Raw genomic sequence first — 22,247 nt, 5'->3', positions numbered from 1 at the left:
TCTATCTATCTATCTATCTATCATCTATCTATATCTATCTATCTATATCTATCATCTATCTATCTATCATCTATCTATCTATCTATCTATCTATCATCTATCTATCTATCTATCTATCTATCTATCTATCTATCTATCTATCTATCTATCATCTATTTATCTATCTATATCTATCATCTATCATCTATCTATCATCTATCTATCTATCTGAGCCTCTTGGGCTTGTTGATCAGAAGGTCAGCAGTTCGAATTCCCGCAGCAGTGTTGAGTTCCCATTGCTCTGTTCCAGCTCCTGCCAACCTAGCAGTTCGAAAGCATGCCAGTGCAAGTAGATGAATAGGTACTGCTGAGGTGGGAAGGTAAATGGCATTTCTGTGCACTCTGGCTTCCGTCACTGTGCTCCGTGGGCCAGTAGTGGTTTAGTCATGCTGGCCCCATGACCCAGAAAGCTCTCTGTGGACAAATGCTGGCTCCCTTGGCCTGAGAAGCGAGATGAGTGCCGCACTCCATAGTCACCTTTGACTGGACTTAACCATCCAGGAGTCCTTTACCTTTACCTATCTACACACACACACACACTCCTTTTTACAAAGGTGAATGGAATTTACAGGCAAAGCTGCCTGCCCCCCAGTCCCCGATTTGGCAAATACACATAGGAGTTTTCATGCTGGGAACGTTGACATATTTTTAAGTCTGTAACTTCTTAATAGTCTTCCAGAATTGGATGTAAATTGCAGACATGGTTCCCCCTTCTGAGGGGATGAAGCCTGCCAAATATCAGATGGTTTCTAGGGATGATCTAGATGTTCCTTAGCTCATTCTAGGTATGATCTAGATCAGCGGTTCTCAACCTGTGGGTCCCCTGATGTTGTTGGACTACAACTCCCATCATCCCTGAGCTCTGGCCTTGCTAGCTAGGGGTGATGGGAGTTGTAGTTCAACAACATCAGGGGACCCACAGGTTGAGAAAGGCTGATCTAGATGATCTGAGGGGATAAAGCCTGCCAAATATCAGATCATCTTCCAGGGTTGATCTAGATGTTCCTCAGCTCCTGACAATTTTCCCACAAGAGTCAGTTTAAAAGATGTTCAGCAGTCTTGTTTATATCAAGTGCAAGCTCACAGTAGAGAATGCATGGAAGCAATATTGAGAGTGCGGCCTTCTTCTGACTGGCGATGAGGGTAGATTTGCTGGGGACTTGGCTAATTTGTAGCTGGGGTGCTGACGGGCCTAATCTCAATAGTCCCTGCATGCATTGGTCACCAGTTGCCTTAGAAGGGCTTCAAAGGTCACCACATTGCTCTTTTTCACATTTGAGAACCCCACTGCGTTCTAAAATAGACTGCTTTAATTTTGTATACTAAAGAGATTGCATTTCGCAGTAATAATGTCTCTGACTTGACAAATTTTCCACAGCACAGTGATATCTGGCCACCAGATGGGAAGACAAGAAAGCAATCGGTTACTAAAAATCCAAAAATTGGTGGCTTGCCTTTAATACCAATCCAACAAGAAAGAAGTGTGCCCAAAACCAAAGTCAACACATCAGAGGTGGGTTGCTGGATATATCTGGTTATTAGCATTTATCTTACTCCACTTTTTGTAGGTGTTCTAGTCCAGTGATAATTAGAACAGTAGATATTCCTAATGCAGAGACCTTTGCAGTTACACAAACATAGCAGACTCCAGCCTATATTAAAGAAAGAAATTTAACAGTTTAAAAAATGGCATCCATTAACTGAAGGCAAAGGATAATATATACACTCTCTTTTGTATGGAATTAGTTCTGTATATCAAATATTTGAATTTATGTCATAATAACATGTTGATGTTAAAGATTTGTGGCACATTTTGTGAGATTCATGTAACTGCATTGGCACTCATAAATCTATTTATTTTTTTCTGTCAGATTAATTTTTCATTAAATAGAAGTCTTATCTAGGGGACAAAATATCCATTTGAATTAAATGAAAAATTATTGCACTTCAAGAGCTCTAATGCATCCATCAAAGAATAATTTCACTCTTTTCCTGTGCCATATCACTGCTTATTCCCCCCCAAAGCAGGGAAGTTCTAAAAAAATGTATATCTAGAATTGCACTAAACAGCTGAAATAGTAAATTAAGCCTCATCTGGAACTTAGCAACCATATATTTCCATTATAATGTTGTTCAACTTGAAGAAGAAATTGGCTGGAACCATAGCAACTGAGGCCTCCTCGTATAGCAGCAGACATTTAGGGTCTGTTGGGATTTGTTTCTTCAACATATGTGCCTTGCAAGATGAATCGTGTGCTCCCACAAGGAGTGCAGTCGTGTCTTTTGGGTATGAGTGTTTAGTTCTGTTTCTAGGTGAGGTAGGGAGAAAATAAAATTTATAGCGCTAACTTACCCATCCAACTTGACTAGAAATCACTGCATATACACATGGGGGCATAACAGATGGTTTGCCTATGTGGATATGATTCATTTTTGAGTTATCAGTTTGGGAATACAAAAGAAACTTTCCATACACAACGGATGTTAATGATGATAATATTCTACTGACTTTCTAACGACTTTATTGTTCTGATTTCTCTTCTTTCCTCTTCTTCTTTCTCCATGTCCCTCCACAAATCCTTCCATGTTCTTATGTCCTTCCACTTTATGAACCCTAAATTATATCTTCTCTTCCTTAACTACATCCATTGTCACTTACTGCATTAGTACTCAGGACCTCCTGATGCTCATCTGGCTCAAATTCTACTGTTCTCAAAATTAATTTTTCACTCTGGCATCTTCAAGCAGACCTTTCTCTCTCATTTTTTTTTTTTTTTAATGTTTTCAGTCTCTCAAGTTACAAGCCTTGGGGAAAAGGGTCTGCGGCTTCTTCTACACATTATACAGTGGTACCTCGGGTTACATATGCTTCAGGTTACATACGCTTCAGGTTACAGACTCTGCTAACCCAGAAATAGTGCTTCAAGTTAAGAACTTTGCTTCAGGATAAGAACAGAAATCGTGCTCCGGTGGCGCGGCAGCAGCAGGAGGCCCCATTAGCTAAAGTGGTGCTTCAGGTTAAGAACAGTTTCAGGTTAAGAACAGACCTCCGGAACGAATTAATTACTTAACCCAAGGTACCACTGTAGTTTCTTGTTTCTGTTTCTCCAGAGATGGGGATCCTGGGCCCCCACAGATGATCTTAGACTCATAAAATTGTGGAGTTGGAAGGGACTGTGAGGATCATCTAGTCCAACCTCCTGCAATGCAGGAATCTTTTGCCCAACATAGGCTCCAAATCCACAACCCTGAGATTAATTATGTACTCCAACTCTCATCAGCCCTAGCTGACATTTGGCAATTGTCAGGGATAATAGGAAATGTAGTTAGACCACATCTGAAGGGACATCCTGGCTCATTCCTTCATCAGCACTTTAGAAATAGCATCAAGGGAAGTAATAGTGCCACTGTATTCTGCTCTGGTCAGACCTCACCTGGAGTACTGTGTCCAGTTCTGGGCACCACAGTTCAAGAAGGACACTGACAAACTGGAACGTGTCCAGAGGAGGGCAACCAAAATGGTCAAAGGCCTGGAAACGATGCCTTATGAGGAACGGCTAAGGGAGCTGGGCATGTTTAGCCTGGAGAAGAGGAGGTTAAGGGGTGATATGATAGCCATGTTCAAATATATAAAAGAATGTCACATAGAGGAGGGAGAAAGGTTGTTTTTTTTTTTTTAAGATATTTATTAAAGTTTTACAAAAAGAAAAAAAAGTTACAGAGTAAAAAAGAGGAAAAAGGAAAAATACAAAGAGTACAAAAGTACATAGAAAAAAAATATACAAACTACAGAAAGAATAAATAGAAAATAGTTAAAAACAAATCAATCTTTTCATATCTTAGATTTCATTTACTTATTTCCCCGACCTCCTCACACCTCCCTTTTTTGTATTCCCGTTCACATGGTTAATCCAGCAAATCCTTACCCTCTTTGTTTTTATCTTAATTCCATATCTCAACATATTATAACTTTGTATTTTCATCCGTTATCAATCCATTTTTACATATTCTTATTAACCTTGTTGCTAAGGCCGCTTGATTTCAATCCAACATCATTTTAACATTCATTAATTTTACAATGTTTCTGCAAATAGTCTTTAAATTTCTTCCAATCTTCTTCCACCGGCTCTTCTCCCTGGTCTCGGATTCTGCCAGTCATTTCCGCCAGTTCCATATAGTCCATCACTTTCATCTGCCATTCTTCCAGGGTGGGTAAATCTTGTGTCTTCCAATACTTTGCGATGAGTATTCTTGCTGCTGTTGTAGCATACATAAAGAAAATTCTATCCTTCTTTGGCACCAATTGGCCGACCATGCCCAGGAGAAAGGCCTCTGGTTTCTTCAGAAAGGTATATTTAAATACCTTTTTCATTTCATTATAGATCATCTCCCAGAAAGCCTTAATCCTTGGGCACGTCCACTAAAGGTGAAAGAATGTACCTTCATTCTCTTTACATTTCCAACATTTATTATCAGACAAATGATAAATTTTTGCAAGCTTGACTGGTGTCATGTACCACCTGTATATCATTTTCATAATATTCTCTCTTAAGGCATTACATGCCGTGAATTTCATACCTGTGGTCCACAACTGTTCCCAGTCAGCAAACATTATGTCATGTCCAACATCTTGTGCCCATTTAATCATAGCAGATTTAACCGTTTCATCCTGCGTATTCCATTTCAACAGCAAGTTATACATTCTTGATAGTATCTTAGTTTTGGGATCTAACAGTTCTGTTTCCAATTTTGATTTTTCCACCTGGAAGCCAATTTTTTTATCCATATTGTATGCCTCCCTTATTTGATAATAATGAAGCCAGTCTCGCACTTTGTCTTTTAATTTCTCAAAACTCTGCAATTTCAATTTGTCATCTTCTTGTTCCAAAATCTCCCAATATTACGGCCATTTGGCCTCCATATTGAGTTTTTTCTGAGCCTTCGCTTCCATCGGTGATAACCACCTTGGGGTTTTATTTTCAAATAAATCTTTGTATCTTATCCAGACATTAAACAATGCTTTCCTGACAATATGGTTTTTAAATGCTTTGTGTGCTTTAACCTTGTCATACCACAAATATGCATGCCACCCAAAAACATTGTTAAAACCTTCTAAATCCAAAATGTCTGTGTTTTCAAGAAGCAGCCATTCTTTCAGCCAGCAAAATGCTGCTGATTCATAGTAGAGTTTAAGATCTGGCAGGGCAAATCCACCTCTTTCCTTTACATCAGTTAATATTTTAAATTTTATTCTGGGCTTCTTGCCCTGCCAGATAAATCTAGAAATATCTTTCTGCCACTTCTTGAAACAATCCATTTTGTCCAAAATTTGCAACGATTGGAACAAAAATAACATTCTTGGCAATACATTCATCTTTATAACAGCAATTCGACCAAGCAAGGAAAGCTTCAGGTTTGACCATATTTCTAGATCCTTTTTCACTTCTGACCAACATTTCTCATAGTTGTCTTTAAATAAATTTAAGTTCTTTGCGGTCATGTTCACCCCCAGGTATTTAACTTTCTTGACCAATGTTAACCCTGTCTCCTTCTGAAACCTCTCTTTCTCAATCGGTGTTAAATTTTTCTCAAGAACCTTAGTTTTTAACTTATTCAACTTAAATCCTGTCACTTGACCAAATTCTTGAATCAGATCCAATACTCTTTTAGTACTAGATTCTGGCTCCTGTAGTGTCAATACTAGGTCATCTGCAAAAGCTTTCAATTTGTACTGTTTGGCTCCGACCTGTATACCTTTAATCAGATGGTCCCTTCTAATCATATTTAGCAAAACCTCCAGAACCGAAATAAAGAGCAATGGGGAAATTGGGCAGCCTTGTCGTGTCCCTTTCTCTATCTTAAATTCCTCTGTCACCACATTATTAACTATTAGTTTAGCCTTTTGTTCTGAATAAATTGCACCTATACCATTTTCAAACCCTTGACCAACCCCCATCCCCTGAAGATTTTTCTTCATGAAACTCCAAGAAATATTATCAAAGGCTTTCTCCGCATCTACAAAGATTAAGACTGCTTTAGTGTTAATGTTCACTTGCAACATCTCCAAAATGTTAATTATATTCCTCGTGTTGTCAGACAAGTGTCTACCCGGGAGAAAGCCAGCTTGGTCTTTATGTATCTCCTCCACTAATACTTTTTTTAGCCTTTTGGCCAAAATATCTGCGAAAATTTTGTAATCCACATTAAGCAGGGATATGGGGCGGTAGTTCTTAAGTTGTGTCTTTTCAGACTCAGTTTTCGGTATAAGTGTAATATAGGCTTCCTTCCACGACTCTGGCGCTTTTTTCCCCTCCAAAATTTCATTGCAGACCTCCTTTAGTGGTTGGATTATCCAATCTTTCAAAGATCTATAATATTTTGAGGTTAGGCCATCCAGCCCTGGAGATTTGCCCAACTGCATATTCTGGATGGCACCTTCCACCTCCAGTTCTGTTATTTTATAGTTCAACATTAACTTATTTTCTTGAGAGATTTTTTTGTAGTCCATTTGTTTTTAAAAATTGATTTATATCAGTTTCTTTCTGTGGCCCTTGTGTAAATAACTGTTTAAAATACCTCTGGAAACATTTTCTAATTTCCACTGGATTCTGTATATTCTTTCCTTCCACTTCCAAATTGGTAATAGTGTTAAGTTTTTGTCTTTTTTTCATTTGCCAAGCTAGCAGTTTCCCACATTTGTTAGCCGATTCAAATGTCCTTTGTCTCATCTGTTTGATTTTCCATTCTATTTCCTGGTTCATCATTTTCATATATTGGACTTGATATAGCTTTATTTCTCTCAGAATCTCTTGTGACTTTGGTTTCGCTCTCAATTTCCTCTCTCCCTCTTTTATTTTCTCCAAAGTTTTATCTTTTTTCTCATTTTGAGTTCTCTTCTTTATTGCATTCTGTTGAATTAGAAACCCCCTCATAACCGCTTTGCTTGCGTCCCAGATTACTCTTTTTTCCATAGTAGTGTTCATATTTATCTCAAAATAGTCTCTCAAGGTTTTTCGGGCCTTCTTAATAACCTCTGCATCTCTAAACAAGGTGTTATTCATCCTCCATCTAAAGGAACCAGTTGGTGTTAGTTTCATCTCCATTTTCACAGCATTATGGTCGGAGCAAGTTTTAGGGCATATTTCCACTTTTTGAATCTTGGGAGCCAGTCCTCTAGTTATCCAGATTTGGTCAATTCTTGTCCATGTCATTTTGGCTTCAGAGAAGAAAGTTCCCTCTCTACCCAAGGGATTTTTTGTTCTCCAAATGTCAATCAAATCCATATTGTCAGTCATCTCAAAAAAAGTTTTTGGTAGTCTGCCATCTTTGGTGACTACCTGTCTCTCTGACTTATCCATGTTTGTAGATACCACTCCATTCATATCTCCCATCATAATAATGTTATAATCCATATAGTCCAACAATGTCTCGTGCAACTTCTTAAAAAATTCAGATTTTCCCTCATTTGGTGCATATACTCCTACTATCAGAAATTTCTCTCCTTGTATTTGAATTTCAATTGCCACAAATCTTCCTTGGTCATCTTTAAAGATAAATTTCGGTGATGGGCTCTCTTTTGCGTAAATTACTACTCCTCTCTTTTTGACCTTGTCTGATGAAATAAACTCTTGACCCAATCTTTTATTAATCAATACTTTCCTATGTAGCCTTATCACGTGTGTTTCCTGTAAACAGATCAAGTCCAATTGTTCCTTTTTCAATAGATGAAAGACTTTTTTTCCTTTTCTCCGGGGAGTTAAAACCATGAATATTCCAACTTAATAATTGCAGAGACATGGTGTATTTATTTTGCTTTTCCTCCAACTGCACCCAATAATTGTTCTTGCTCTGTCGGTGGTATCACTTTCTCTAGCAATCCCAAAGGTAGTGGTACTATGTCTTGTATTCCTGGTTTTAATGCTCTTGGCTCTTCTTCAGCTTCTTTTTGCAGGTCTTCTCCGTGCTCTCTCAAAATTTTTTCTTTATCTTCCACTGATCTTATTTTAAACTTTCTCCCTTTAAAGGTAAAAGATAGGCCTTGGGGAAATTCCCACCTGAAAACAGTTCTATTTCCTCTCAACAGGGCCACGAGATCTCCGTAATTAGACCTAAGATCCAAAAGGTATTTCGGGATGTCCTTGAATATCTCCACTCTTGATTCATGCATTTCCAAAGTCTTCTGGAAGTGCAGACTCAATATTTTGTCTCTCTCCTCTTTTGTTCGGAGGGTAATCAAACAGTCTCTCACCCTGTTCTTTCTCCCCCCTCTTCCAAGTCTAAAAGCGCTTACCATCTTGAAATCTTGCTTATCTGAGTCTAAGTTCCAAAAGTCTGCAAATTCCTGCGTAAGAAAATCACTCAAACTATCTTTCTCAAGTTCAGGTACAGCCCGGATCCTTAAATTTGTCTGTTTTTCTTTCAATTCAATCATAGACAGCAACGACCTATGATCCTCGAGTTGCCTACATATCGGTGGTATCTTTTCCTCTACAGCCAATGCTTTTTCCTTTGCTTCTTCAGCTGTCTTTCGATTCGAAGTAGATTCCTGCAGCAGTTTCTCAATAGATTCTGTGTTTGAGTTCACCTTCTGCCCCAAGTTATTAATGCTTATAGTGTTTTGATCAATTTTATTGTTGCTTCAGCAACTTGTTTGCTTAATTTTTCCAAAGATTCAAAATTTTTTCCTAATGCTGAAGCTAGACCCTCTTCAGAAGCCATTCCTTTTAATCCAACTTGAGCAGAATCTTCCCCTAGTGGAGCAGGAGGGCCAGATGCTGATGCTCTTCGCTGCTGCAGTCTAATTTTTCCCGATCTTGTTGTTTTTTCCTGAGGCAAGTTTGCCATAACACTTTATCTAGGGATCAAGGTCAATCCCACGGCCGGAGCTTGTTTTGTAGTGGAAAATTCCCCTGGCCAGTTTAGAGTGGAAAATTCCCTGGCCAGTTGTAACAATTTCAAAGTTCCTCTAGGGGGACACAGTAACAGTCAAAGCTTGTTACAATAAAATATCTTTTCCAACTTTCCCAAATCCCCTCTTTAACGAAGTAAGCAACAGTTTCAAGTCCGGAGAAACCCTTCAGAATCAAAGTATCTCTCTTACAGAGTTAGCTGTCAAAAAGTTGCATTGTCCATAAATAGCGCGATTCACAGTACGGCAATTCTATGTCCCTTGACAGTCCGTTCCCAGGCATTAAGTGATGGTCTTTGTTCCCTTTTCTCTCTTTTTTTTTTTGCAGGCAAAAAATACTTCCCCCTTTTCCCTCCCCTCTCCTGCAACTCAGGGAGGGAGTTCTCTTATATTGATGTTAGGATTTAAGTCCTTTTAAAGCGATTTCAAGGTCTTAGCTTAGACAGTCTTTGCTTTGATCTTTTTACAAGAAACGGAAGGCGGACTTCTTGTTTACACCTTCCCGCTTCGGTGCCAAATTAGTACTTTTTTTCCTTATTCCCCGATCTTTAAACTTGACCTACTCATGGGTAGTTGTTTGATAGCCGAATTGTCACAGGAAAAAGGTCAGCGCTCTCCAGCAACAGCTGTGCGGCTTTACTCCACGGAAGAAGCAATTGATTCTCAGCACCGCGCCAGACACCCCGTTTCGCTCCGGAGCCCGTAACCGGGCTCCTTTGCAGATTGGGGGGGCACTGAAGGTGCCCACCGAGTCCCATGGTCACAGGCTTCACCCGCCTGTGGTTTCAGAAGGGTCCCCGCTTCGCCGTAGCGGCAAGACCCGATTTCCGCGGAGCTAAGTCCCTCGGCGCTAGAGGGATTCCGCCATTGCCGATGGCGCCGCCTCCGGAAGTGAGAAAGGTTGTTTTCTGCTGCTCCAGAGAAGCGGACACGGAGCAATGGATCCAAACTACAAGAAAGAAGATTCCACCTAAACATTAGGAAGAACTTCCTGACAGTAAGAGCTGTTCGACAGTGGAATTTGCTGCCAAGGAGTGTGGTGGAGTCTCCTTCTTTGGAGGTCTTTAAGCAGAGGCTTGACAACCATATGTCAGGAGTGCTCTGATGGTGTTTCCTGCTTGGCAGGGGGTTGGACTCGATGGCCCTTGTGGTCTCTTCCAACTCTATGATTCTATGATTCTATGAAATTCATAATGCTAACGATACAATGACCTCCTTTTCTGTTTTGCCTTAGTAGGGCAGAATAGGAAGTAGCATGCAATGGAGCTCATCTCAGTATTGAACTTATTTATTTGCTTATTTTTTAAAAAGTATACCCTGTTGTTCCTCTCCATAAAGTGGCTTACAAACCATCATAATGTGATCCAGCTCTCAAAACACATATTTGCTTGTCTTGGACTCCACCCTGAGATAATAATAATAATAATAATAATAATAATAATAATAATAATAAATATGCTGTCCTTCTGACTGGGTTGTCCCACCCACTCTGGACGGCTCCCAACAAAATATTAAAACTGATCAACTGATGAAGTGTGGGTTAGAATTGAATGAATGTTTTAAAAAAAACAGTATTTAATAAAGTAAAATAAATAAATATAAATGGAATTAAATGAATGTAATGCAACAGCAGCAGCAAAAATGCAGAAACCAAGAACTTAGTACGTTAAGCAGCAACAAAATCAAAGGTTTTTTTTAAAAAAGGAAAGTTCTCCATTCCCATGGAACACAGAAAAGAGATTACCAAACCTCTTGAGACAGGGAGCTGCAGAGAGAGGGCACCATGAGGGAGACAACATCAGTCTCATGTGTTGTCTCAAACCATGTCTCTCTCAGAAGGAGAGCTGCCATACGTCCTGGTTTTCCCAGACATGTCCTGGAATTGGGCTGTTAAAATGGCGTCCGGGCATATTTTCGCTGAATCAGCAAAATGTCTGGGAAGGCCTGGACGTATGGCAACTAGGGCAGGGTTTTTTTTTTTTTTTTAAATGCTTTAAAATCCCCCAAAAAGCTTATTCAACAACTTCAGCCAAAAATGTCAACAACTTTGTCCGGAATTTCACATTTGTAAATATAGCAATCCCAGGATAAGAGCAGAAAGCCTTGCTTGTAAGGGAAAGTTATATAAAAATTCTTGTCTGTTTCACAAACAATGGCTACAATTGCTTTCAAACTAAATGAGCTACAGATAATTATTCGGGGGTGTATTGAACATGCATTTCAACTTGTGCTCTTCTTTATTCAGAATTCAAAACTGGAATTTGAAAGCGACTTAACTGAAGACAGGAAAGGTTTAAAACAAAAGGCAACGTTGGTAGCTCAGTGCTTGGAACGCAAGGAGGAAAAAGCCCGAACCCGTGCGAGAAAACACCGGAGCCTCATCTGTTTGGATGACACGGGGGCAGATGTTCTTGACTTACCCCAAAGACCCTACAAGGAATGCAAGTCACCAAAGAAAAATGAGATCAAGGCTGGCCAAACCCATCAGGAATCTGATAAGCAGCTTCCAGCAAATGTTATTCAGGAACTCAACAGTGTCCTGCAGAGGCACAGAATTGTCCATGAAGACACTTAGAATCACTTCTTCAGATTTGCACATCAGAGACTTAAATATTCTAGGAAACACAATATGTTGTCCATGTACAGTGTGCAGACTTATGAAATGTATTTATAGATGATGTAAGAGAAAGTGGGTGTTAACTACCAATCCGTGGGCCTTGACTGTGTGGTGCCACGAATGAACAACTCATCTTTATATTGCAACTACATGGCTATCTTCGTTGTATGGCGTATAGAGCTTCCTAAAGCATGGAGCGTTCTTTTAAAAAGCTTTGAGGAGTTTGAAATGCAATTTGTCAATTCAAGGAAACTACACGATGACCTAGAAACCTATCAATGGCATAGGTTGCAAACTTGCCCATAGGCAAGGCTGAGAACACCAGACAGCAGAATTTTCACTAAGAGCCAAGTTGCATGACTTTAAGCATTAAGATTTCCCCTGAGTTCAGGTTTTCTTTCTTTGAGAAATGGGAGCTTCCCCCCACCTCCACATTGGGAGGTGTGTGAAGAACTGATCTAGATGGCAGGAGGGAGAGATGGCTAAATTCCCCTATCATTGCAAACCAAGTTTCCAATCAGAATTCTGCCACTCAACACATTGGCAGTTTCTGAAAGAAAAATCACACACTGAGGGCTAAACCATGTAGTTGCAGAAGTCATTGATTTTGTACTATTTCCTCTAGTGCTAGTTTTCCATAAGCAGATAATTTTTTTTTACTTTTACTTTTTAAACAAACAAAAGCATTAGAATCCTCCCGCATCTTCAGTCTGAATTGGAACAGTCCAGTCCATCATATTTGGCTACAACAATCTCATTCTCACCTCACATTCTGCCGTATGCGCAGATCAGACCAGTATTTTGACGAGGATACTATAGTCACCTTACCCAAAACTCTTGAATGTAATATACTGCGTCGTCGTTTTTTAAAAAGTGGATTTATACCTATTTATGTACAACTTGCTGCTGCTAAGATACTGAAGAATAAAGTGATACTGGCCATCATTTTTCACTTGCGAATCCAAGCTGTGTCATTGCATGTAACAGATTTTATAGGCAATTGGAAGAGAAGGGAAAGATTAATGGGATTTGGCAGTGAATAAGGGGTCATCTTAACACTGTTAGTTCTAAATGTAACTGATGTAAATATAATAAGTGCAGAGGATCAGTTCTGAAATATTTCTGCACCTTGGACTACCTGAAAATTCTTGGGTGTCTCGACAGTCCATTTAATGAACTTTTTTGTTGTCATTAAAGTATCATGAACCTTAAACTGATTTTTTTTTTAAAAAAAAAATTAGTTCAAGTTCCTAAATTCTAGACAAAGGTCATGGCAAACTTGTATTGGATTATAGGATTCAGAAAATAATACAGACCATAAAAACACATTTTAGATGAAAACAAAATGGTGGACTGTATTAGCACTTTGTTAGAACAGTAATGGATCCCAGGCCAGAGCTTGCTGGCCTGTTCAGTAATGCAGCAATGCCCCAAACTGCCTCAATCTTCATGGAAAAATATATCTCATGTGCAGGGCCAGCTAAGGGCATATAGCATTATTGGTGTGATTCAGCATCTGTGGTGCACATACAAATTTTGATCCCACTCTCCCCAGTGCTGGAGAAAAACATTCTCAAAAGGAGCTCTGCATGCACATCCGATCCCTGCAGAGGTTCAGACTGCAGCCAATGGTGAATTGCTGTTGCATTTTTTCCCCTCTTTTCAATAGCTCAGTGAGTAAAAATAAATAGAAATCAATCTACTGTACTTATATTTAATTTCTGATAAGCCAACTGTTCTACCATCACTGTTATTCCACTTGTTTCTCATGCTGGTTAGCACTGAATCAATTCATTGTGAAGAATGAAAGCTGGCATTTATATAAACAAAATCTGCATATTGTGGTAGAGTTTCTTGGGAGAGGGCGTTAGTTATTTTCCCCCAGGGATTTTTTGAATTTTATTTAAAAATTTCTTTAGCTTTTAAAATGTCTGCAGGAAGTTTTCGTCTAGGTAAAGAGCAAAAAGTTCAGAAAGTTCCTTCTTTCTCCCTGTCTTACCGATCAACCTATCTGGTTGTTGAATTGCAGAAGTAAAGTTGCACAGTGTGTTGGAGCAGAAATAGACATTTCAAGACATGCATAGCTATGCCAAAAAGAAGCAATGCAACATATTTCTCCACCATGCTGTCAAGGCAGTGATGTGATACCATTGCCCTCATAGCTCCCATTCCGTTGCAAATTCATTGATACCACTTATTTTAGAGGATGAATTTGAATCTCAAATACTATTTTGTGCCTTTAGTATAAAGGCACCTGCCATGTGGAACACTCTTCCCCTCAAAGAATGGTATGCACCAACAATATTATATTTTCAGCACATCCTAAAGATTCCTCTCACTTTTTCATCCTGGCCTTTCTGGAGTAGCTGCTGTCATGTTTTTTATTATATTTGATGGGTGAAGTTCGACCTGTATTTTATACTGTTTTATTTTGGTTGTTGGCATTGTATGCCTTTTATCCTTTTTATTGCCTTTTGTAATAATAATGTCTACACATCCTATTCCTAATGTTTATCGTGTAAGTCAGAGAAGTCCCAAGAAGATTCCCCTTCCAAAAAAAAATAAATCTCAATGACTACTAGGGATGCTCAGTGGGCATGGAAAACTGAATGAGAGCTTCAAATGAATCTCTCAAACAGGAGCTCATCACGCTGCAACATTTTGTTGAAAGTCCACTTGCTTTGCTGACAAGAATTTGGGTTGTGCTGAAAATAATATGCAGCAGCCACAGATCTCTTTTATCATCTAATTCTGACCTAACTAATAATAATTTTAAAAACATTCAAGTAACTGCCCAGGAAGACAATCTTCTTCCTCTCTACAGTGGTACCTTGGTTCTCAAATGCCTTGGTACTCAAACAACTTGGAACCCAAACACTGCAAACCCTGGTTTGCAAACTTTTTTGGGAAGCCGAACATGCTCCGTTTTGAGTGTTACACTTCTAATTTGAGTGCCACACTTCCATTTTGAGTGTTACTCTGAGGTAACAGGATTGATAACTCTGATAAGAGTGACATAGGACTAATAGTCACGATGCACTTGTCCTTTTGTACGTCACATGATAAGGTAGTTATTGGCATCCGTCTGTCTCGAGAGACAATGGAGTGTGCCTCCAGGGGTGAAGGCAAACTGTTGCGATAGCAGCACTGAAGTGACCTCCCCAGGGCGAAAGCCTGGGCAGTGTATTTGCCTAGATAACAAGACCCACCCCCACCCCCCCGGCCTCGCTAATGTGGTCCAAAGGAAAACAGAGCAATACATTTGGCAACAGCTTGGCTACAGGAGTTGCTGAAATTGGAGGTGCCATCCAGCCATCTTAGGGACTCCACTCCAAATTTGTGTAGGGTTTGCTCCTTAGCCTTTTCTTCTCCTGAAGATATTCCACAAGGCAGTGGAGGTTTGGGATCAGAGTTTTCCTTCTTCCAGATGGGCTACCTTCCCAGGTTGATGAGCCCCATCTTCCCCCACTTCCCTCTTCCGGACCATGCAGAAACCACCATCTTGACCATTGGACCCACTATTGGTTTTGTCCACTCATTATACCAGAAACTATCTTCATACGCAGGGGAAGTTTCTAACTTCTCAAGGGTTTGAGACACATCAGCCAGCCTCACTTGGTTTAGCTGACCAGTAGAAGCAGTTTCTGACAGCTTCTAGGACTCACAGGTGACAGCTGAGTTCAGGGGAAAAGGTAAAGGACCCCTGAATGGTAAAGTCCAGTCAAAGGTGACTATGAAGTCGTGGCACTCATCTCACTTTCAGGCCGAGGGAGCTGGTGTTTGCCAACAGAAAGCTTTCTGGCTCATGTGGCCAGCATGACTAAACTGCTTCTGTCACAACAGAACACCTTGACGGAAACCAGAATGCGCTGTTTACCGTCCCGCTGCAGCAGTACCTATTTATCTACTTTCACTGGCATAATTTCGAAGTGCTAGGTTGGCAGGAGGTGAGACAGAGCACCGGGAGCTCACCCCATTGGAGGGATTCGAACCACCAACCTTCTGGTTGGCAAGCCCAAGAGGCTCAGTGGTTTAGACCACAGCGCCACCCGCATCCCTGACTCGCTTGGTCAGATGTCAGCAACCCTTTAGCTATTTTTAGCCAGTTATTAAAATCTGGGTTCTATAGCTATGCAAAGGTGGCTGCTATGAAGAAGAAAGGGCAATTGTGGTGTCTTGCCAAGTAAATAATTCACTAGTACTGACAATCTGATCAAGTCCCCCTCCTAGCTATTAGCAGACAGTGGCTGGACTCCAAAGAACTACTTTCAACATGGCCAAGGATTTGGGTGTTCCCAGTACACTTGTTAGCGCTTTTTAACTGATTCCTGTGATCAGTCCAAAGCTCCATTGATGTGCAGATTGAGTGGTGGAGTGCTTTGGATGCAGGCTTCATCCTTTTAAAAGAGCTTCTGCTGTTAATTATTCCAATTTCTATTCTGAAGTGAGATTTACCTTTTTTTCTTCTTCCTTAAGTCATTCTGACTTTGGTAATGAGCATTGTTTATGTTAATACAATACTTTACCAATTGTAACATAGAATATAATTCCTTTCCCCTGCTTTTAAATCTTAGCATTAATTCACCAAGAGCTGCAATTTTTACACTACCCATTAGGAGTAAATTGGGGTTGGTTCATTCCGTGTATGAATACGTTTAATGACCTGTTTTCTTTATTTCCAATATGTGCCAATTAAGGGCTAATCGTGCTAGGGTTTGAATAGTATTTTCTATTTCTATTTACATATTTCAATTATTGTAAGAAAGCTATTTTGAAGTTGTTAATCTAGGTATTTATTATTTGCTTGGCTCAATATTATTGGGACTCTTTCCTACACGTACTTACTAAGAATCATACTGAATGCTGGGAGTTCCATCTAGTTCAACCATGATGGACACCTGTGCATGGGGAGAGCTACAGTGGACATAATAGAAGCCGGTTCTCCCACCCCTTCCCTGTGGTCACAAGGCTATTACAGGGCGGCCCTCTTTTCACAGAGCTTTTCTTTATTGAACTAAGAAGAAAGAACAAGTCAAGAATAAGGATCTGGTGCGCTGAGTAATGGGTGACTACCTCAGGCTTCATAAGAGCATAAAAATCGCCTGCTAGATCCATCTAGTCCAGCATTCTGTTTTCACAATGACTAAACAGATGATGATGATCATCATCAATATCAATATCAATATCATTAATTTGTAGAGCACCCTTCATTCGAAGGCACCTAAATATATGTAATGAAGGCGCCAGGTCATCCTCCCTTGGGAGAACATTCCACAAATGGGGAGCCACCACAGAAAATGCCCATGGGGTGACTTTGTTCTTTAAGTGCAGGCTGAGGAAAATAATCCCCAGAGTTTTAATGGTGCAGCGGGCATCTTGGAGTTATTTATAGCCCACCAAGTCCTTGAACAAAGGAAGGAATGTTTTCAAAGGAGTGGGTTGCGAATGGACAAAGGACGAGGGCAATAAATTATCTCTACACACCAGGTCTGGGAACAGAGGGCCGGAAGGGCTACACACGTGAAATGGATTTTTATATGTTTGGGAAACAACAAAGGTGCTGATTGTAAGGAAGCAAGAAAGGCCAGCTATGAAAATGGTTTAAAATTAATGGAAGGATGAGGAGGTGATTAAAGAAGAATGTAGTGGGAACATCAGGAAGCAATGGACATGCGTTTGTAACAGGAGTGGGAAACCTTTTTTTTTTTTTTTTAAGTATTAAATTTAAATAATTTGGATCAATTTGTTAAAATTTGGAAAACTAATAAAAATTAATATATATTTTAAAAGAAAAGGCCCATGGGATGCCTGTGGGAAAATAGCAAGCAGGATTCGAGCACAAGAGCACGCTCCCCTTTCCTTGGTGTCCAGTACCTGGGATTCAGTACAGTGGTACCTCAGGTTACATACGCTTCAGATTACATACGCTTCAGGTTACAGGCACCACCAACCCATAAATAGTACCTCGGGTTAAGAACTTTGCTTCAGGGTGAGAATAGAAATCGTGCTCCGGTGGCGCAGCGGCAGCAGGAGGCCCCATTAGCTAAAGTGGTGCTTCAGGTTAAGAACAGTTTCAGGTTAAGAACGGACCTCCGGAACGAATTAAGTACTTAACCCGAGGTACCACTGTAGAATTGCTGCTGCTTCTGAATATTGTCTAATCATTTATTTATTTTTTAGCTTTTAAGCTTTGCTCATGGTTAGATTCTACTCAAGTCTTGGATAGGACAAAATTTGACTCTTTTGTACTCACAATGAAACAATTGTGGTGGCACTAGGATCTTTCCTTTTACCAGTCTCTGTGAGTCCCTACCCCCTTTTACCAGATAGCAGCTGTTGCTCTGGAGGGAGGGAATCTCTCCCTTTCTTTTCTCCACTTCATGGTATATGAAAGCCAGTAAAGTAAGCAGCTCAGGTGCAAGGAGTCATATTAAATGTTTTCCCAGGGCAAAACAGGGCTCCAGGTACCATGTATGGGGGGCAGGAGGGAAGAACTCTTAAAATGTAGTCCTGAAATAGGTGTGTGCATGTGAAGCTAGCTATGATTTTAAGGTAACACTCAGAATCACCAAGGTTTGTATCCTGCATGGCAAAGCTCAGCAACATCTCTGGAGCTGCGTTCCCATTCCCATGGGTGTGTGCAGTTTTAACCAGACAGGGGGCCTTCTTGGTGGTGGCACCCACACTGTGGAATGCCCTCCCATCAGATAATAATAAAAATAAAATAATTTTATTTATATCCTGCCCTCCCCAGCCGAAGCCGGGCTCATAGCGGCTAACAACAGTAAAATATACAACATTCTAAAATCATTTCATTATAAAATCAGCTCAAATCAGATTAATGGCAACCATTGGGCTAGAGTTCTGTGAGGATTGCCAAAGGAGGGCGTGAGGCTGTGTCCTGGCCAAAGGTCTGGTGGAACAGCTCTGTCTTGCAGGCCCTGCAGAAAGATGTCAAGTCCCTCAGGGCCCTAGTCTCTTGTGACAGAGTGTTCCACCAGATTGGAGCCACAGCCGAAAAAGCCCTGGCTCTGGTTGAGGCCAGCCTAACCTCTCTGTGGCCCAGGACCTCTAAGATGTTTTTATTTGAAGACCATAAGGTCGTCCATGGGACATACCAGGAGAGGCGGTCCCGTAGATGTTGAGGAGGTAACTATATAACCTTTAGAAGACATAATGGGTAATGTTTTATTATGTTTTCATATATGTTGGAAGCCGCCAACTTATGGTACAAATATTACTACTACTACTACTACTACTATTACTATTACTATTATTACAGTTGTACCTTGGATCCCGAATACCTTGCAAGTCAAATGTTTTGGCTCCTGAACACTGCAAACCCGGAAGTGACAATTCTGGTTTCCTAATGTTCTTTTGGAACCCGAACACCCGACGCGGGTTCCACGGTTTCTGATTGGCTGCAGGAGCTTCCTGCAGCCAATTGGAAGTCACACCTTGGTTTCCAAACGTTTTGGAAGTCAAACGGACTTCCGGAACGGATTCCATTCGACTTCCGAGGTACGATGTATTATTATTATTAACCTGTGTTTTACTTCTATCTAAATATGCACAGGGTTGTAGTTTTAACTACTTAAAACTAACAGTTCAGGCTCTTTACCAAAAAGGGAACAATAGTTCCTAAAACTTTGAACAAAAGTGCAGAATAGACAATAACCCGTGGTTGCTAAATTTTGGATGAAATATTCAGTTTAACTCCTTTGATGAAGAAAAGTTGAATCCCAGACAAACCAAGGAAAGGACCACAGATCCAAGTATGCATAGACAGAAACACTTGCATTGCATTCCATTACCTTTACCCACAACAGAGGTCAGCAACCTAAGGGCCATGGCCCACAAGCAGCCCATAGGGGTTGTTTAACCAGCCCATGGACTCCCACCGCCCGCTCGGTTGGCTCGAGTGCGCCACGCTAAACTGGTGCAGAGCAGAGCGGGGACCGCCTTCCACAACACTGGCCAGCTTCCCATTGGTTGCAGAAAGCTCCTGCAGCGCCAGAAATAGTGTTTGAGCATGCACACTCCGGCCCACCCCGGCGTCTGCAGGACCGTGAACCGGCCCAAGCCACAAAAACTTTGCCGACCTCTGATCCACAAGGTGCATGGATGTATTTAGGTAGCAACATTGAAGGTTTTATCCTGAAAGCAAAGCATTCCAGACCTTCAGAAAATCACATCGAAAGAAAGCTAGCATGATTGACTGGGGCATAGAATTTATTGCACTTAGTGTTGCATCTGGCATTCCATCATGTCCACATGGATCTTGGGAGAACTCTCCTAAGGTTGTTGAAGTCACTCTGTAATGGTTAGATGTGTCAGTTTCATGTCAATTTCAGTTCACTGATACTGGAGTTTTCTAAAGGAGTGAGTTCTTCTGAATAAAACTGGCATGAAATTGGCGTGCATTGTGTCTTGGGTTAAAGTGACATTGACATAAAGTCAAGCTCTGTGGTGCTTAAAATGGATGTCGGAACTGTCAGAATGAAACTAAGGAAGGAACATTTGATTTCAAACCAAATTGCACAAGATCTAGAATACCCCAAGCTAAATAAGGGATTCAGTAGGCAAGAGGCAGAGCTTAGTATATGAATCTACATTGTGAGCCACCTTGCGGGCAGAAAAACAGCACATGAATGGCCAAGTAAATAAATAGTTCAATCCTATGTTTAGTCCCTGACTGTCCCACTGTGCGGCAGCAATTTTGGCAAATTATACTATGCCACTGATGTGCCTGAGGGTTGATCATAAAATCATTAAATTTGAGAGGTTGCTAGCGCATCAAGCCCAGTCTATGTTCATCAGAAAAACTTGTATATCAGAAATGCAAATCTGTGTACAATGAGTCCCTAGGAGGTCTGACACATCACTCTATAAAATCTCTTCATAAATAGCTCAAGATGGCTTGTGCGGTCATGATCTGACCTCTATAACCTTTGTTTGATCTCTTTGTGCTGTGATGATTGCATGTTCACATGGCTCTCTGTATTTGTCCAAAGTCACCTAGGCATTGACCATGCCCAGGGATATGTGATTCCCTTTCCTTTATGACCCATGCCTTGGAGAGTGTTAGGGAGCCTTTTGTATAGCTGACATCATTGTCCTGACATTTATGGCGCCACTGTAGAGTGTGCATGTTTACCCTTTTATGCACAATTCAACTAGTACAGCGGAACCTCGGTTTTCAAACGTAATCCGTTCCGGAAGGTCGACTTCCAAAATGTTCAAAAACCAAAGCAGACATTCCCGGAAGCATTTATGTCCAGAAAACTCAATACGGAAGCAGCGTGGCACCCAGAAACCTAAGCAGTTACTTCTGGGTTTTTGGCGTTCAAAAGCCGAAATGTTTGACTTCCGAGATGTCCAAAAACTGAGGTACCAACCCAGTGAAAGTGAATGGGGCTGCCTGACTGTGTGGCTGAAATCTCTTGAGTCTGTGCTGTGATGCAAACTGAGACATCCCAACCCAAGCCCCTTGTGTGCAGTTTTGCTAGAAGACTGGTCTAGCTCTTTCTTCTTTCCCCTGTTGGTCTAATTCTCACCAAAATTTGTTGTCGCCATCTGTCTGACTCAAGAGTGCGCCTCCGGGGGGGGGGGGAGTTAAACCACTGTGTTAGTAGCACCAAAGTGACCACCCTGGGGTGTGAGCCTTCCCAGATTGATGAGCCCCATCTGCCCCTCACTTTCCTCAACAGCACATGCAGAAACTGCCTTATTAACCATTGGATCCACTATTGGCCTCATCCACACAATCCACCGGAGCCTGACTTTGCATGTAGGGAAAGTCTGTAACTCACTGAGGGTTTGAGAACCATGGGCTACCCACACCTGGCTTAGCCAACCAGTTGAAGCCAGTTGAAGCTGTTCCCAGGGTGTCGCTTTTGTCACATGCTGACATTTTCTAGGAGCCACAGGTGAGAGCTGAGTGCAGACTGGGGACCAAAAGTGGACAAACTATCCTTTAAGGTAACCAAACTGACCTTTAAATGGCCCCTAAACGGCCTTGGCCCAGTATACCTGAAGGAGCGTCTCCACCCCCATCATTCAACCCAGACACTGAGGTCCAGCACCGAGACAACTGCAATGTGCTCTATGTGGGGCTACCTTTGAAGGTGACCCGGAAACTACAACTAATCCAGAATGTGGCAGCTACACTGGTGACTGGGAGTGGCCGCCGAGACAATATAACACCGGTCCTAAAAGATCTACATTGACTCCCAGTACATTTCCGAGCACAATTCAAAGTGTTGGTGCTGACCTTTAAAGCTCTAAACGGCCTTGGCCCAGTATACCTGAAGGAGCATCTCCACCCCCATCGTTCAGCCCGGACACTGAGGTCCAGCTCCAAGGGTCTTCCCACAGTTCCCTCACTGCAAGAAGTGAGGCTACAGGGAACCAGGCAGAGGGCCTTCTTGGCAGTGGCGCCCACCCTGTGGAATGCCCTCTCATAAGATGTCAAGGAAATAAACAACTACAGTGGTACCTCGGGTTACATACGCTTCAGGTTACGGACTCCATTAACTCAGAAATATTACCTCGGGTTAAGAACTTTGCTTCAGGATGAGAACAGAAATTACGTGGTGGCGGTGCAGCAGCAGCAGGAAGCCCCATTAGCTAAAGTGGTGCTTCAGGTTAAGAACAGATTCAGGTTAAGAATGGACCTCTGGA

At 41.2% G+C, this 22,247-nt stretch overlaps 1 protein-coding gene across 3 annotated transcripts in view; it reads left to right on the top strand.

Moving 5' to 3' along the window:
- ARAP2 (ArfGAP with RhoGAP domain, ankyrin repeat and PH domain 2) overlaps window positions 1-12,516 on the top strand; it is a 136,802-nt gene extending 124,286 nt beyond the window's left edge. For 2 of the 3 annotated variants that reach the window (XM_081019779.1, XM_081019780.1), the window contains 2 exons: window positions 1,418-1,552; window positions 11,193-12,516. In XM_081019779.1, coding sequence (XP_080875905.1) covers window positions 1,418-1,552; window positions 11,193-11,522 — 465 coding nt within the window. In that variant the 3' untranslated portion in view covers window positions 11,523-12,516. The remainder of the gene's footprint in view (window positions 1-1,417; window positions 1,553-11,192) is intronic. The other variant, XM_081019781.1, reaches the window with a different exon arrangement.
- The last annotated feature ends 9,731 nt before the right edge of the window (window positions 12,517-22,247 follow it).

The sequence above is a fragment of the Podarcis pityusensis genome (genome assembly GCF_964106645.2).
Source record: "Podarcis pityusensis genome assembly, chromosome: 9".
Classification (NCBI taxonomy): domain Eukaryota; kingdom Metazoa; phylum Chordata; class Lepidosauria; order Squamata; family Lacertidae; genus Podarcis; species Podarcis pityusensis.
The sequence above is the reverse complement of the archived record's forward strand: the minus strand, read 5'-3'. Positions and strand labels throughout refer to the sequence as shown.